The sequence below is a fragment of the Crotalus tigris genome, unplaced genomic scaffold, assembly GCF_016545835.1.
Source record: "Crotalus tigris isolate CLP2741 ecotype Arizona unplaced genomic scaffold, ASM1654583v1 scf7180000019068.10715455, whole genome shotgun sequence".
NCBI classification, from domain to species: Eukaryota; Metazoa; Chordata; class Lepidosauria; order Squamata; family Viperidae; genus Crotalus; species Crotalus tigris.
This window is the reverse complement of record NW_024097358.1, coordinates 8,754,367-8,769,666: the sequence shown is the minus strand read 5'-3', so window position 1 is coordinate 8,769,666 and position 15,300 is coordinate 8,754,367. Positions and strand designations below refer to the sequence as shown.

Sequence of the window (15,300 nt, the reverse complement as noted above, 5' to 3'; positions counted from 1 at the left end):
CTAGTTTAATGAAAAAAAGGATTAGGGTGATATGATAGTAGTGTTCCAAGAGATTGCCAGCAGTGTTTCAAGGGGCTGCCACAAAGAAGAGGGTGTCAACCAATTTTCCAAAGCACCTGAACGCAGGACAAGAAGCAATGGATGGAAACTAATCAGGGAGAGAACCAACCTAGAATTAAGATGAAATTTCTTGACAGTTAGAACAATTAATCAATGGAACGATTTGCTTCCAGACATTATGGGTGCTCCAATACTGGAGATTTTTAAGAAGAAATTGGACAACCATTTGTCTGAAATGGTATATGTTTCCTGCTTGAGCAGTGGGTTGGACTAGAAGACCTCCAAGGTCCTTTCAACTCTGTTATATACTGAAATACATATATAAAAATCAGAGAACCATAATATTCTTCCAAGCCTGTAAGCCATACAAGGCTTGTTCCAGGATTTTAGAAAAGTATAGGCTATCTTGAGTTGTGGAAACGGTACCCAACGAAGTATATAAGTGTTTATAATTAAATTATACAATAAGATAGAATCTTCACTTTAGAATACCTAGATATTGAGAACCTGGTATTCTGTACCTGCAGATTTGCAATTGGAATTCTCTCTCTCTCTCTCTCTCTCCAATCCATCCATCCATCCGGCAATTACATTTCTGAACCATTCATCTCTTCAAAGATGAAGCATTCAATCACACTTGCGTACAGATTTCCTCCCTCCTCATCTATATCTTTAGGATCCTGTCCCTTTTTATAATTTAGAAAAGTTCTGAAGTCAGAACTTTTCAGAAAGCCTTCAGAGCAGGGTGTCATCACACTGTAGTGCAATAGTTAAGAAGCTGGTCTAGGATAAGGAAGTTCCTGGTTTAAGTCCATGGTGAGCTCATGTGATGTCTCCCTTGGATGACTCTTCAGATTCCTCTTCAGATGTCAGTTCAGAGGAGATTGAGCCCATTCCTGGCATGTCAGGAACTGGGTTGATTGATGGCTCTGAACAGCCTTCCAAAAGAGATTTGGAGGAGGCTTCAGGTGGGGAAAACTTGCAATGGTAGATGCCAGCAAAGAGGAACTGCCTTCTGCACCTAATCCAAGAACACACAGGGCAGAGAAAAGGCAGGAGTCTGGAGGTCAGCCAGACTACTCAAGAGAAGATCCCATCCAGTTGACAGGCTGCTCCAGAAAACTGGTTAACACAGCTGACAGAAGCAGGTGTTGCTGGGAATGTGTTGGTTTTCTAGCTGTTCATTTGATTGTCATGATTCCTTCATCACTCTGGATGGACACCATGTTTGGAATTGTGCCTTGGAGACCCTGAACTTTTCTTGTTACATGAGCTCTTTTGTGTGTGGATTTAAGTTATGCCGGGTGTAGTTATTTGTTCAATTGTTTTGTGGATTATTAGGCCATTGCTCTGTGGACTAATCTTGGCCTGCTCATGGCTGGACTTAATTGAGACAGTTCTGAGCTTTGGTGAAGGGAATTGCTGGGGAATATTAATAAACTTACTAAACCACAGTTACTTGTGTGTGTGAGTGAGTGGGGCAGCTGTTTGTTCCCAGCCCCCTTTTCCCCAGAAGCCCTGTTTGTTGGACATTATGGAGCAATAGCTAGTCAACAATGCCAAGCTGGCCCAGCAAGTAACTTTTCTTTCCAATCAGTTGTCACAATTGCAGGCATCTGGACCGTCAAGAACTCGCTGTAAATGTCCTGTTGCTATCCCAGATAAATTTAATGGGAACTCTGCCCAATTCCCAATATTTTGGACAATGTCAGTTGTTCATGAGCCTGAAACCAAATGATTTTCAAACTGACCGGGAGAAGGTGGGGTTCATCATCAGTCTATAGACAGGACCAGCAGCCCAGTGGGTGATCTCCCCCTCCTCATGCAGTCCAGTCAGTTGGTGGATGACTATGCAGGGTTTTGCTTTCAAATGAAGGCCATGTTTGAAGACCCCATCAAGGTGCAAACAGTGAACCGGCAGCTGAGGGAGTTGAAGCAGGGGTGTCACCTTGTAACTGAATACATCTCTGACTTGTAGTTGATCAGTCAAGATTTGAGATGGAACGAGAAAGCCTTAATGGACCAATTTCGGGAGAGCTTGTCCTCTGAAATTCTGGATGAGTTGGCACCCTGCATGCCCTGTGCTTGTGCATAGATGGTTGACCCCAGCAGTGAAGGGTGCAGCGATGAGAGGTGGCTGCTCCAATACCAGGGAGGTTTTGTGAGGAGCCTCAATCCCCCCCCCAAGGAATCCATGCAAGTGGGGAGGGGATGGACGCACCTCACACAGGCAGAAAAGGATCAGAAGTGCAGGGAAGGCTTGTGCCTATACTGTGGAGGCCCCTATCTGCTAAGTGTCCTGAAAATAAAATTCTGGCGATGGCAGGAAACTCCCCCTGCCTGACTGAAACGGCTCATTTGGTTGGGTGATTTCTGGGGTGGGTCAGGTGTTAACGCCACAGATTATGCCAACCCAGTATTTGGTGGTTGCCGTGATGTTGACTTTTCCCAGAAGTGAGGAAGTTCTCACGCAAGCCATGATGGACTCAGGGGCAACCACGAAGTTCATGGACACAGCTTTCACCACTAAGTGCAGTGTGCCACAGCATGAAGTAAACTGCTCATTTTGGTGGAAATCATCAATGGCTGGCCAATTCAGTCAGGGCCAGTAGCCATGGCTACTGAGACTCTTCAGATAGGAAACCACATGGAGTGGTTGGAATTCTATGTGGTGGCCACTCCACCTTTTCCAATCATGTCGGGACTGGAATGGCTTCAGGCACATGACTCACAGATTGTGTGGTCAATAGGGTGATTCAACTGGGCAACCCTAAATGCCGTCCTCATTGGCTTCATGTGTATGCCACAGAGAAACATCCTGCTTTGTTTTGGGATCTTCACTTAGAAATTGCAGACTTCACCGACATGTTTGGGGGAAAAACCGAGCAACTCTCACTGCATCTATCCTATAATTGGTCCATCAATCTGGTTCTGAATGCCAGGCTTCCAATGGATTGGATTTACTCCTTATCCAAACCTGAAGAAGGGCTTCACCCATCCAATGACGTCCCCTTTAGCAGCCCTGCTCCTCTTTGTCAAAAAAAAAGTCAAGGGAACTGAGGCTTTGCTGTGACTACTGTAAGTTTAATGCCACTACCATGAGGAAGCTGTACTGCTCTCGCTCATTCCAGAACTCATGGAGCAGTTAAGATAGGCATGGCTCTTCACGAAGTTGGACTTGCGGGGAGTTTAAAACTTGGTGAAAATCCACAAAGGGGACGAGTGGAAGACAGCTTTCTGCACCCAGTACAGATATTTCAAATATACGGTGATGCCATTCGGACTCACCAATACCCCCTCAATGTTTATGCACCGCATGCATGTGTTTTGGGATCTCTTGGTTACCTTTGTAGTGATCTATTTGGATGACATCCTGATGTACTTGTCATTGGCCAAAGAACACTCCCCCGTGTATGAATGGTACTCCAGCACATGCAAGAGAACCATCTCTTTGAGAAGCACAAAAAGTGCCAGTTTGCACAAACCACCATTGACGTTTTGGGACACTTGATTTTGCCTAAGGGAATTGCAGTGGACCAAGAGAAGAGTGAGGCCCTGCAGTCTTGGCAGCCCTTACACTGAGTGAAAGACGTCCAGAGACTCCTGGGGTTTGCAAATTATTATTGAAAGTTTATTCCCCAATTCGCCGCGATGACCGCTCCCTTGACTCGGTTGCTGCAGAAAGCGGTTCAGTTCATGCGGGGGTCAGTCAAGCAGCAAGACCCCAAGTTTCTGAAAAAGGCTTTTGCTACAGACCCCATTCTTTGCCACCCTGACCCATCATGACCCTTCATGGTGGAGCCGGACATGTCAAACATCTTGATGGGGGTGGTGTTGTTACAAGCCCCCTTGAACTCAAAGCAATTCTTCCCTTGCACTTATTACTCACGTAAACTCAATCTTGCCAAGCGGAACTACATGATTTGAGATGAGTTGCTGGCAGTCAAGTTGGCTTTCAAGGTTTGGTGGCACCACCTAGAAGGGGCTTGGCACCAGATCGAAGTCCAGATGGACCATCAGAAACTGCAGCATCTGAAGATCAGCCAGCAGCAGATCCGATGGTTTCTCTTCTTCACCCACTTTGATTTCCAAGTAACATATAGTCTGGGAGGCTGGAACCAGAGAGCTGATGCCTTGTTATGTAAGCCAGAGTATACCTGGAATGGGGATAAGATGCATCTCCAGTCAGTGATTCAAGTGACCCAAGAGCCCTTTTGAAAGAGCAAATCAGGCTGGTGCAGTGTTGAGACTCCTGTGTCCAGGCCAGGCTCTTGGTCATGCTCAGAGGTCTTGTTTAGGTTTCAGGAAAAGATTAATGTGCCAAAGGGGCCCTCCTGTAGCCTGCTCTTGCACCAGTGTCATAACAACCATGTGGCGGGGCATTTTGGCCTATTCAAGACTTTGCATCTGGTGGGATAGGTGTTCTGGTGGCCGTGAATTTGCCACGATGTGGATACCTATGTGGTATCATGCCCACAAGCCAAGAATGCACTGGGACCATTGCCGGGACTGCTGCAGCCATTGCCCATGCCGAAGAGACCTTGGGGAAGTGTATCCATGGACATTGCCACTAATCTCCTGAAGTCACAGGGAACTATGATGGTGTTGATGGTAGACCTGTTCACAAAATGGCCCATTTTGTGCTATGCATGGGGTTGCTCATGGCGTGAGAGATGGCATGGCTATTTGTGTATCACATCTTCCAGTTGCACAGCCTACCTGAGCATATTATGTTAGACCAAGGTACCCAGTTCATGGCCTGTTTTTGGCAAGGAGCTCTTGCAACTTCTACAGATACAGGTACGTCTCTCATTCTCACATCATCTAGAGATAGATGGAGGCATTGAATGGATGAATGCTGTGCTAAACCAATATTTGTGTTGCTATGTGAATTTCCAGCCGGACAACTGGCTGGATCTGCTGGTGCTGGTGGAGTTCGCATATAACCATGCCCAGCATGCTGTGCCCTCTGACTGCTGCGGATTCACCTGTGCCTGCAGCCATACATTTCCTGCAAGAACTCACTGTCATGCACTGAGTGTTGCAGGAACAATTAGAATAGGCTAAGGAGGACTATAAAAAATTAATGGATCAGCATTGTTGAGATGTGTCTCCTTTGGTGATCGGTGACCGTTGTCTGGCTCTCCACCCGACACCTTCCCATGATGCGATCATCCCTCAAACTCAACCATTGTTTTGTAGGCCCGTTCCCGGTGGAAGTGGTCAAGCCGGTAGTGTACCCGCTGACCCTGTCTGCCCACATATGCATCCACCTGGTATTCCATGGTCCCTGCTTGTACCTGCTGTGCTGCCAGTACTCACCGGCCATCAGATCCCCTGTTGGAGCCAGTGTTAGAACAGGGGAGCTGGAATATGAAGTGGCATGCATTGTAGACTCCTGTATTCACTGGGGACATCTGAAATATTTAGTGGACTGGAAGGGCTATGGCCCTGAGGACATGTCATGGGAAGATGCTGATGTTGTGCATGCCTGTCGACTGATTCATTGGTTCCATCACAGGTATCCACGGAAACTTGGCGCAAAGGGTTCCAGGAGGATGGGCCATGATGGAGGGCGATAGTGTGATGTCTCCTTTGGGTGACTCCCCATATTCCTCTTCAGATGTTAGCTCACGGGAAGTTGAGCCCATTCCTGGCATGTCAGGAACTTGGTTGATTGATGGCTTTGAATGGTCATCCAAAAAAGATCTGGAGGAGGCTTCAGGTGGGGAAAGTTTGCAGTGGTAGATAGCCAGCAAAATGGAGGAAGAACTGCCTTCTGCATCTAATCTGAGAACACGTAGGGCAAAGAAAAGGCAGGAGTCTGGAGGTCAGCCAGAGTACTCGAGAGGAGAAGACCCCACCCATCTTGACAGACTGCACTGGAAAACTGGTTATTTATCACAGCATACAGAGGCAGGCATTGCTGGGAACAACATGCTGGTTTTTTAGCTGTGCATTTGATTGTTATGATTCCTGCTTCACTCTGGATGGACACCGTTTGGAATTGTGCCTTGGAGACTGAACTTTTCTTGCCATGTGAACTCTCTGGTGTGTGGATTTAAGTTTTGCCTGGTGTAGTTATTTTGTTTGAGCAACTTTCAATTATTTGTGGACTATTAGGCCATTGCTCTGTGGACTAATCTTGGCCTGCTCATGGCTGGACTTAATTGGGACAGTTCTGAGCTTTAGTGAAGGGAATTGCTGGGAAATATTAATAAACTCACTAAATCACAGTTATTTGCATGTGTGAGTGAGTAGAGCAGTACAGCTCACTGGATGACTTTGGCCCAGTCCTTGTGGGGGAAACACAGGAGAGAGGGAGTGCTGCATAAGCTGCCTTGGGCTTCTGAATGAACAGCAGGTTAAAAATACAATTGATCAATCAATCAATCAATTGGTCAAACACATGTGGTGGCACTTGTTCATGTAAGAAGTTGGATTGTTTTATAGTATTTTTTATTTCTGATAGACTTATTTGTGTTAGATATTTTTACTTTATTTCTTAGCAGAGGATGTTTTATTTGCATATGGGAGATACGGTATATGTTCAGATCTTTGTGTTCTACCATAATATTCTGCTCACCTTCCACCAATCTTCATTAGAATCATCTATCAGCATGATTCGGTCTCCTGGCCTGCAGGGACAGACAAAGTCTAGTTTATCTCCAGATACCTTTTGGTAATGAGATGCAGGGAATGCCACAGTATAAAAATTACTGGGCAAAATAAAGTATGCCCTATTAGAAATACATCAGTCATTACTAGCAGGTGTTCCAACAGCAACCATAGCCTTAATCTTGAGTGGTAACTCCTTTAAGATCCATCACCAAGATCTCACAATCCAAGAACTGATTACTTCATGCTTATCTCATGCTATGGATTTCTACACTGGAAATCTGGGAATAAAGGCCTACTTACTTCAGTGGCAGATCATTGTTCTCCTGAGGCAGAAACTTGTACAGAGCAACATAAGAATACATGGATGACACCTCTTTGCGTATAGATCCTTGAGATGGCTATTGGAAAAGAAAAGAGCCAAGAAGAAATATTGCAGGTTTTAGACACATGGTGTAATCTTTAGGGATCTATTCTGAAGTAAACATCAAAATACCATCTGATGCAAAGTGTTCCTACAGTTTACAACTTTTGCAAAATGCTATTATGGGAGAGACAGATAAAGATCTTATGATTATCAGAACTTGTTACTTTCCATGCCAGAGATGGTGTAGGTTTGTTGGAAAGAATTTGTGAAAGTTGAACGAAATGAGTCAGGAACAGGGCAGAAGGCAGCACAAAAGTAAAGCTGTATGAAAGAGTCATGCACTTGGCTGACAAGGGCCTCTTTCCAGCCATTCTATCCACCCTGAAATTGATTGTTTTGCTTGGCTGTATTTTTTACAGCTTAACTTTAAAGAAAAACAATGAGAACATATGCCACTTAGTTTTCTTAAAAAGCAGAGCTGTGAACCTTTAAATTGTTCGTAGACTTACTGGGGAGAGCATTTGAGCCAATGAATTTATTCCCCACTCAATGTGAAAATCCAGATTAAAGCATTGATGACAAATATTTGACTCACCCTGTCCAAACATGTTTAGCAAATATCCCTAAGAATTTGAATTCATTGCTGTCAAGAAATGTTTTTAACTTTCAAACAAAATCTGTCTTCCTGACAAAGAACAGGTTATGGCCTTCTTCTGGATAAAATCTTTCCGAAGAATGCAGTCATAACCTTCTCAGTCTTCATTTCACAACACTAAACACAATTCTCTTAATTGTATCCAGTAGGAGTTATTTTGCCAGTCATTCTCATTGTCCCTCACTATCTTGTCTTTAAGAAATTCTACACACATAAAATGTCTGTCTTCTTCATGATTCACTAAGGAAGTTTATGATAGTGGACCATCGCTAAATAACTACAGTTTGATAAGAAAGGATAGAGAATTTCTGGGTTCGTGTGTTAAATAAGTATCCCACAAAAGAAAGTAATTGAGTAGGCTTATTGTTTCACACAACTCTACTTTTAAAGCTGAACTACTGTACTAAACAATCTTTTTGGCTCTTGACTTTTAAAAAGGAATAAAAGCCAAATATAATTAAATAACAAATATAATATTATTGTGTGCAATTTCTCTCCTTCCCTGCCTTCCTTCCTTTTTTCCTCTTTCTCTGGAAAGAAAATCCTGGGAAGGGGCTAGTTCATGAAGCCTTTTCTTCTCAAATTGCTGGATCCTACATTTGGGGGGGGGGTAATATCTGCTTTTTCTCAATCTTGAAATGAAATGGGTACATTTTCTACCTGTTGCCCTGAGTTATTTTCCTCCAAAACAGGGCTTTCACCTTCTGTGGCCACTGAGAAAACTGAACGAAAAAAAGATAGAAGGTATTAAGGCTCATCATTCCAGTAGGCAACAAAACATATGTTCTTTCTTTTATTTTCCCAGAGAAGGAGGCAATCCAACTTCAGAGATGACAAGGGATTCTGGAAAATTCACTATGAAACAATACCCAGAAATCAGAGAAGCGGTCACTGACAGAAAATTTGGCAAACTGATGTCCCTTGAGTTGCAAAGACTAGGATGCAACAAAATTGAACCACAAGTGATTGGCTGGATTTTTGCAATTCTTTCTGATAGACCTAAATTTGAGAGGAAATATTAATTAAATGGTGTTTGCTGCAATTAGAGAAGTATTTGTACAGGGGGATTTTTTTTTTTTTGTTAAGGTTCCAAAACAGCCCCAGCCTCACCGTTAGCAAAACATTGTTAGAACTGAATGCCTTCAAAGTCATAAGCCTTCTTCTCTGAGCCAGTCTTGCCTTCCACAGTATAATTTATGAGAAAGGGGTGGTGGTGAATTTGCATTAGAACAATGTTTGGAAGTGAATGTTTGTTTGTTTTTTGAGATTGACTGTATCAGCTTACCAAACAGTAAACAAGGATTTAGTCATCAAAATAAAACATCAATATATGAAAGATAGAATTAGAAAGAACAAGATTTCTTGCCTTTATTAAAGCCATCTTGGATATCTCCAATGACTTCTGGGATAAAGAGAGTGAGGGAAGGAGGGAGGGAATAAGGAGAAGAGAGGGGGGGAGAGAGAGGGAGAGAAAGAGAGAGAGAGGTGTGACTGCACAAAGACTGATGCAGGCTGAGCAAGCAGGATAACCCATTCCTCCTTTCATATATTACATGTGTACACATGTGTGCGTGGTGCGGAGAAGGTAAATTTTGGGCATGGTTAACAAAACAGGTTATTTTACATATGTTATATTGTAAGTGAAAATGGGAATTTCACTCACCATTATCGGTAATATTTTCCTCTGCTGTTGATCCACCTGCTGTTGAGCCTTCTGCGTTCTGAACTATGTCCTCCTTCTCATTCTGGAAGAAATAAATGCCTCTCTGAGATCAGCCAAGGTTGGCTGGATGTTGCTACCTGCTTTGACTAGACATTCCTTCAAACTGATCTTTATAGCATGAGTACCAGTGAAATAAATGTGTATTGCTTTCTTCATTTACTCATAGTTTCCATCTTTCCTCCTATTCTTTTTCATACATACCCATTTCCAGTAACATTTTCTGCACTATCTCCCTCTAGATTTCACAAATGGGTTTCCCTCAATCCCAGTTTGTTCATCAGGGACCTATTAACGTTACCAAAATGAAATCTTTGAATTTAGGGACTATACCAGACTCTTGGTGGGGGACTCTGAAGTGCTGCTGAAGCTGGAGCGATTCATGTAGGCCAGTGAAGTGCCGTAGCGCAAAGTCTCATAAACGGGATCTACCTTTCCACTGGGGCCTGCTGGTAAACCAGATACATTTTAGAATTGGATTGTCAGGCACAAAGGAGAAGAAAAGGAAGCTGTCATAAGCACGGTCACTTTATTCTATTATTCTGTACTTTGATTAGTAGATGCTGTCCCCTGATGATTTGTAAAATTCCTTGTGCAATGAGCAAAATCTGTTTTCAGCCAGATTAAGCCATCATGCTTCCTAATTACAATTCGGGGGTGAGTTGAGTTGCAATGACCAGTCAAATTCTTCTATTGGTTCCCTGATAAAGAATCTATTTGCTAAATTGGATCTGGGAGAACTTTGAACTCCACAATGAGCCTCCCCCCCACCTTCCCTGCCTCAATCATGGCAATTTACTTGGTGACCCCAGCATTATAATCATCTTGTATTTATAACCCTCCTGCATTTTCACACTGCATCTTCTGTATTCTTTCTTACCCCTGAGTATCCATTGAGGAGGCAGCAGAGGCATTTTAGAGGTTGGATATCAGAAGATGAGAACTGTGAAACTCCACCCCCTTTTAAAAACATACTGCACATGCATGTCTGCCATCTTGAATCCATCCCTTGCAAGGCCTGTCTGGCAGTAATAGGAGTCAGCAGCCTGGGAGCACCTCATCATCCATTTTCTTTGATTGAGTTTTTGTCAGAAATTTTACTTTTCAGACTTTGGGAATGGCCAAGTTCTTACCTGTAGGAGGAGATTCCTTGGCTGGGGCTGGTTGGGGTTGTGGTTCGTGTAGCAGCAGAGGAGAACTAAGATTACGGCGGAAAGAGGTTGCCTGCTGAGGAACAAAGTACAGAAGAATATTTCAATGGCCTGCTATGTGCTTGACCCTCTGCCATGCTGCTAAGAAGAGGATGAATTAATATTGTGCTTGCTCCCCTCAATTTCCTCTTTGCATATTAACCTTCAGAGAAATTTTAAACTAAATAAATCAGGACAGGAAGTAGTTTAGACCTCTGCACATCAGCTTTTAAAAATGGTAATTTTGGATTTACTCTTTGCTTCTAGAAATCTGGTGTAGCCAATTGTGTTTGGTCTCAAACCAAGAAAATTCCCCACTAACATTGATCTCACACGACTGTTGTGAACCCATCTACTGGTCTGAGATCCCTGGGAAAACATGAGAATAAAATATAATAAGACAAAATTTGTAAAATCTGTAATGTAGAAAGAAGCAAAATTAGTTTGTAGACACTGACTCTAAGTGGTACAACACTTTCTGTTTCATAATGTCAATTGGTAAGCCATAGAAAGCACATGTAATACATACTGATAAAACTAGAAAATAAAATTTAATTCACAAAAGAGATGCATATTATAATAATGCAGTTTATTCATTTGTGTCTTTTGTACAACAAAATAAATAATGCAAGTTTAGCATGTCAATAATGTTCACAAATAGAACAAATTATATTGTAAAGCGGCTTTCCATTCTTTGTTTCTTAACCATATTCTCAAAATGCATATCATTTTCTTAGTTTACTGTTCACATGGAGGAAGGACTGCAATACAAGCAACTGTTTGTGTGCAATGAAACATAACTCATTTAAGCATGATTTCATAAGCTACAATTTGTTAAGGGCAAATATAAAAGAACAGATACAGAGGAGGTGGAATGATAAATACCTTAAAAGTGTTTATTAGTGGCCAAATGTTTTTTAGAATGTCCTTGAGTGAAAAAAAGTACAAGTATCTAAGAATAAAGTATTTTAATCTATTTTCAGTTTAGAGAAGGTATAGGACAAATGAATTGATTTATCCAGTTTAAGCAGAAAGATATATCAGGTAATGAAGAATTGAGATAATTAATTTCAAGATACTTTATTTTGAGGAACACATTTTTTAAACATGAGTGGGCTATTTTCCTTGCATAATCTATAAAATCATACTTCTGAATAGCTGGAATTAACAATAAGTATAGATAAAAATAAGTGTTGTGAGAAATATGTTTTTGGCATGTGATTTTATCTACTTTATGTTCACTGATTTATTTTTTTTATACAATTTGTAGGGCAATTTTAAAACCAAACCTGGTCACATATGTTAATTTTGATCTTACATAATAGGAATTTTCTTGAATTGCCCAAAATTGATCTTAGTTCAGCATTTTGAGAGACCCTCTTTTTGCCCTTTGTCAACAAATTTTTAACAATTTTTAATTAAAAAAATCAAAAATTTTAATTCTAAAATTTCATTTTTTACAATATATACTGCTTTTTTACAGTATATACTGCTTTTATATTTTGATGTTTTATTATACATTGCTAAGAGTATCTCTCTGAGGCAGTCAGGTCATTGAGAAATGTGAAAAATAAATCAATAAAAATTTGGTTTTTCACAGTTGCCATCCAGATGTCTCTGAGTATTTTTAAGTGGCAAAAGGAGATGTACCTTCCCCTGCCCTTGTTCCTCTAACCTGTTTGGAGGCATGTTGTCCCCAAGCCAGAGGCAACATTCAATTCAAAGATAACAAACCTTGCTTTAAAGCCATTCATGTTAGTAGCCATCATCATGCCATGTGGTAATGAATCCCACATATTATGTGCTAAGTGAAAACATGCTTTCATTTGCCTATTTTAAATGTCCTCTTAGTTTGCTTCATTGGATGGCCTTTTCTTCTAGTAATTGAGAAAAAGAAAAATATATTGTTTATTTTGTCCATATAATGCTTAATTTTATATACCTCAGTAATATCCCTAACGGTCATTTTTTTTTCTAAGTGTCTTAGCTGATCCAGCCTTTCTTTCTAAGGAAGATGTTAAAGACAAACTGATTCTTAATCTGCCCTGCCCTGCACATCCTCCAGATCTAACCATAATCCAACCATAGAACATACCAGATATATAGATATTCCAGACATTACAATGTTGGCTGTTTTATTTTCAGTTCCCTATGTTCTCACTCATGTCACAGAATATGCCTTTTCAAAGCTGCTATATCTATTCAGAATAACCTGAAGACCTTTTGTCTGGTAAGCAATTCACATCAGTGAATATCTGAAATTTGGGGAGGGTTCTGTGTTGCCTTAAAGTGTTTCACTTTACACTTATTTAAACTGAATGTTTGTCATTTGAATAACCATTCATCCAGTTTTGAGAGATCCTTCTGGATATTTTCACAACCACAGAACTTATTTGGTTTTAAAAACAAACAAACACAAAAAGTGATTTGTTTTTAAGAGAAAGTCTGCGCAAAGAAATTCAGTTCCTAGAACTCTTGATACTGGACTTCATCCAAAATAAACGAACACTTTGTAAGAACTTCAGAATCAACCCTCCTGTTTCTTTTTCCCCCATATCACTGCCAATAGTATGTGTGTACTATTCAGTCTATGATACTAGTCATTCATTCATTCATTCATTCATTCATTCATTCATTCATTCATTCATTCATTTTGTTTATTTGTATCCTGCCTTGATAATTTTTAGAAATAACTCAAGGCAGTAAAATATCCATCACACTTTCTTACTTCTATTTTCCCCACAGCAATCCTGTAAAGTGGGTTGGGCTAAGAATGACTGGCCCAAAGTCACCCAATTAATTTTCACTTAACAACCCTAATTGAGACTAACAACTCCACCATTAAATGATGTAGTCACCAATTGAAACATCACATAACAGCTCAGCAATGGCTAACAGTTGCTGTTACTGCAGGAATCCCCCAAAGTTGTTTGCAGAGGCCCACCAGGATCCAAGCATTCTTGGAAAACGATAAGGACCCTCTCCACTTCAGCTTCCCCTATCCACCAATTTCCCCCCCCCATCTCTGCCCATTTGGCTGCCCATTTATCTGCTGCCCCCATTGCCCAGGCTTGTCTATTGCTATACCACATGCCATTACTATACTAGTTGGGGGCCTTCTTTTGTGCCATCTCCTTTTACACTGGTGCAATCAGGGGGGGGGAGGGTTTCTCTTGCACACTAAGCAAGATCTCCTCTTTGAGTCCCAACAGGCACGGCCAGAACTATTTTTTTTTTTCTGAAATAAGGCCATTGAGTCCCAACAGGCACGGCCAGAACTATTTTTTTTTTCTGAAATAAGGCCACATGAAAGAAGGCAAGTGCCTGAAAGAAGGACCTTTCTAGCTGGGACCTTCTTTTGTGCCAGCAAAGATAGGACCTTCTTTTGCACACTGGCTGGGGTCTCCTTTTGCGAAAGAAGGCTCTGGCTGACTTGAAAATAGAGGCCCTGACAGGTATATGAATGGAGACTTTGGCTGGTATGCAAATTGAAGCCCTAGCTATAACAGCTTGAAAAAAAGCAGCATGAAACAAGTCTTGCCCAGTACAGTAGTGGTATGCAGTGTGGCAACATCTGGGATGTTGGTGTTGGTGGGTGGCAAAAAAGGTGGTTATACATGCAGGTGGGCTCTAATGGAACCAAATTTTGTCCACATGACTGTGGAGGCACTGCAATGGCTTGTACTTATAGGACTGGGCACAAACTCCTTCATTCAGCACCACTGAAATGTCAAACAGTGATTCAATAATTGGATATTAAGTGAGGCCTATCTGTATTAACCCTGTGTAAACTTTAGAATACAGTCCATTCTTTCCGTCTCTGGATCTCTCCAGCCTAACCCTTGCATAGCTTTGCTTAGCTACTTACTGTCTTGCCAAGGCACTGCTGATGAGAAACTTCTTCTGAACACCACAGATGCACACTCACTTTGCATGTCTTGCATCGTAAACCTTGTTTGGAGTTTCCTAAAAGTAAAACCAAAACACAAGGAAGCTACAAGGTGTTTTGTTAAGATAATAGATGTATGTTGGTGGGAATAATATTGAGAGGCAGAGGAAGAGAGAATAAAAATCAGAAATACATGCTTGATAGCAAGGAACAGGCTATACACTCATCTCAAATAAGGCTGATATCAATTCCCATCCCCTCTAGTCAACATACCTGGAGAGTGGCCTATTATGAAACAACCATCTTCTGATTTTTTTTAACACTTATTTCCAGGGTTATATTTCCTATTCATTTACAGGTAGTCCTTGACTTACAGCTGGTCACTTTAGCACCTCCCCTCCAAAAAAGCTATTTACAACCTGGTCCTGACATTATAACCATTGCACTGCCCCCATGATTGTTCATTCTTAAGTCTGACCACAAGGATACTGTAGGGCCCTCCCACCTTCCTTCACATCTCCCCACCAAGCCTCATACCCTCCTCCTCACCCAGTGTCACCAATCACACACATACCTTTCAAAGAACTCCAGACCTTGGGTTAGGGACATGCGGGATGGGCAACTTGGTGATGTGGGCAAGGAGGAGGATAAGGGGCCTGATGAGGTAGGAATCCTGAGGGGCATAGGGAGAGCATGGGGTGCCTCAAGAGGTTGGGGTATTCTCTGGCGACCTTGAGGCATCCCATGTTCCGCTCAACAATCCACACATTCATTTAATGCCTGCATTGGGAAGAAGAGGTA

At 41.7% G+C, this 15,300-nt stretch overlaps 1 protein-coding gene and 1 long non-coding RNA gene across 6 annotated transcripts in view; one reads left to right on the top strand and one right to left on the bottom strand.

The window, feature by feature from the left end:
• Window positions 1-15,300, bottom strand: part of STAC2 (SH3 and cysteine rich domain 2) — a 68,891-nt gene that overhangs the window by 11,608 nt on the left and 41,983 nt on the right. The window contains exons 3-11 of one of the 5 annotated variants that reach the window (XR_005558613.1): window positions 14,479-14,576; window positions 10,554-10,647; window positions 9,754-9,869; window positions 9,364-9,445; window positions 9,067-9,102; window positions 8,361-8,422; window positions 6,982-7,079; window positions 6,647-6,698; window positions 3,950-4,217 (exon numbers count right to left, since the gene is read on the bottom strand). Coding sequence is in view for 4 of the 5 variants with exons in the window: in XM_039359104.1 (XP_039215038.1) it covers window positions 6,647-6,698; window positions 6,982-7,079; window positions 8,361-8,422; window positions 9,067-9,102; window positions 9,364-9,445; window positions 9,754-9,869; window positions 10,554-10,647; window positions 14,479-14,576 (638 nt within the window). In the remaining variant the exon portion in view is untranslated. The remainder of the gene's footprint in view (window positions 1-3,949; window positions 4,218-6,646; window positions 6,699-6,981; window positions 7,080-8,360; window positions 8,423-9,066; window positions 9,103-9,363; window positions 9,446-9,753; window positions 9,870-10,553; window positions 10,648-14,478; window positions 14,577-15,300) is intronic. The other 4 variants (XM_039359104.1, XM_039359105.1, XM_039359107.1 and 1 more) reach the window with 4 other exon arrangements.
• LOC120315175 overlaps window positions 1-15,300 on the top strand; it is a 61,590-nt gene that overhangs the window by 5,951 nt on the left and 40,339 nt on the right. The gene's annotated exons all lie outside the window — the stretch shown is intronic.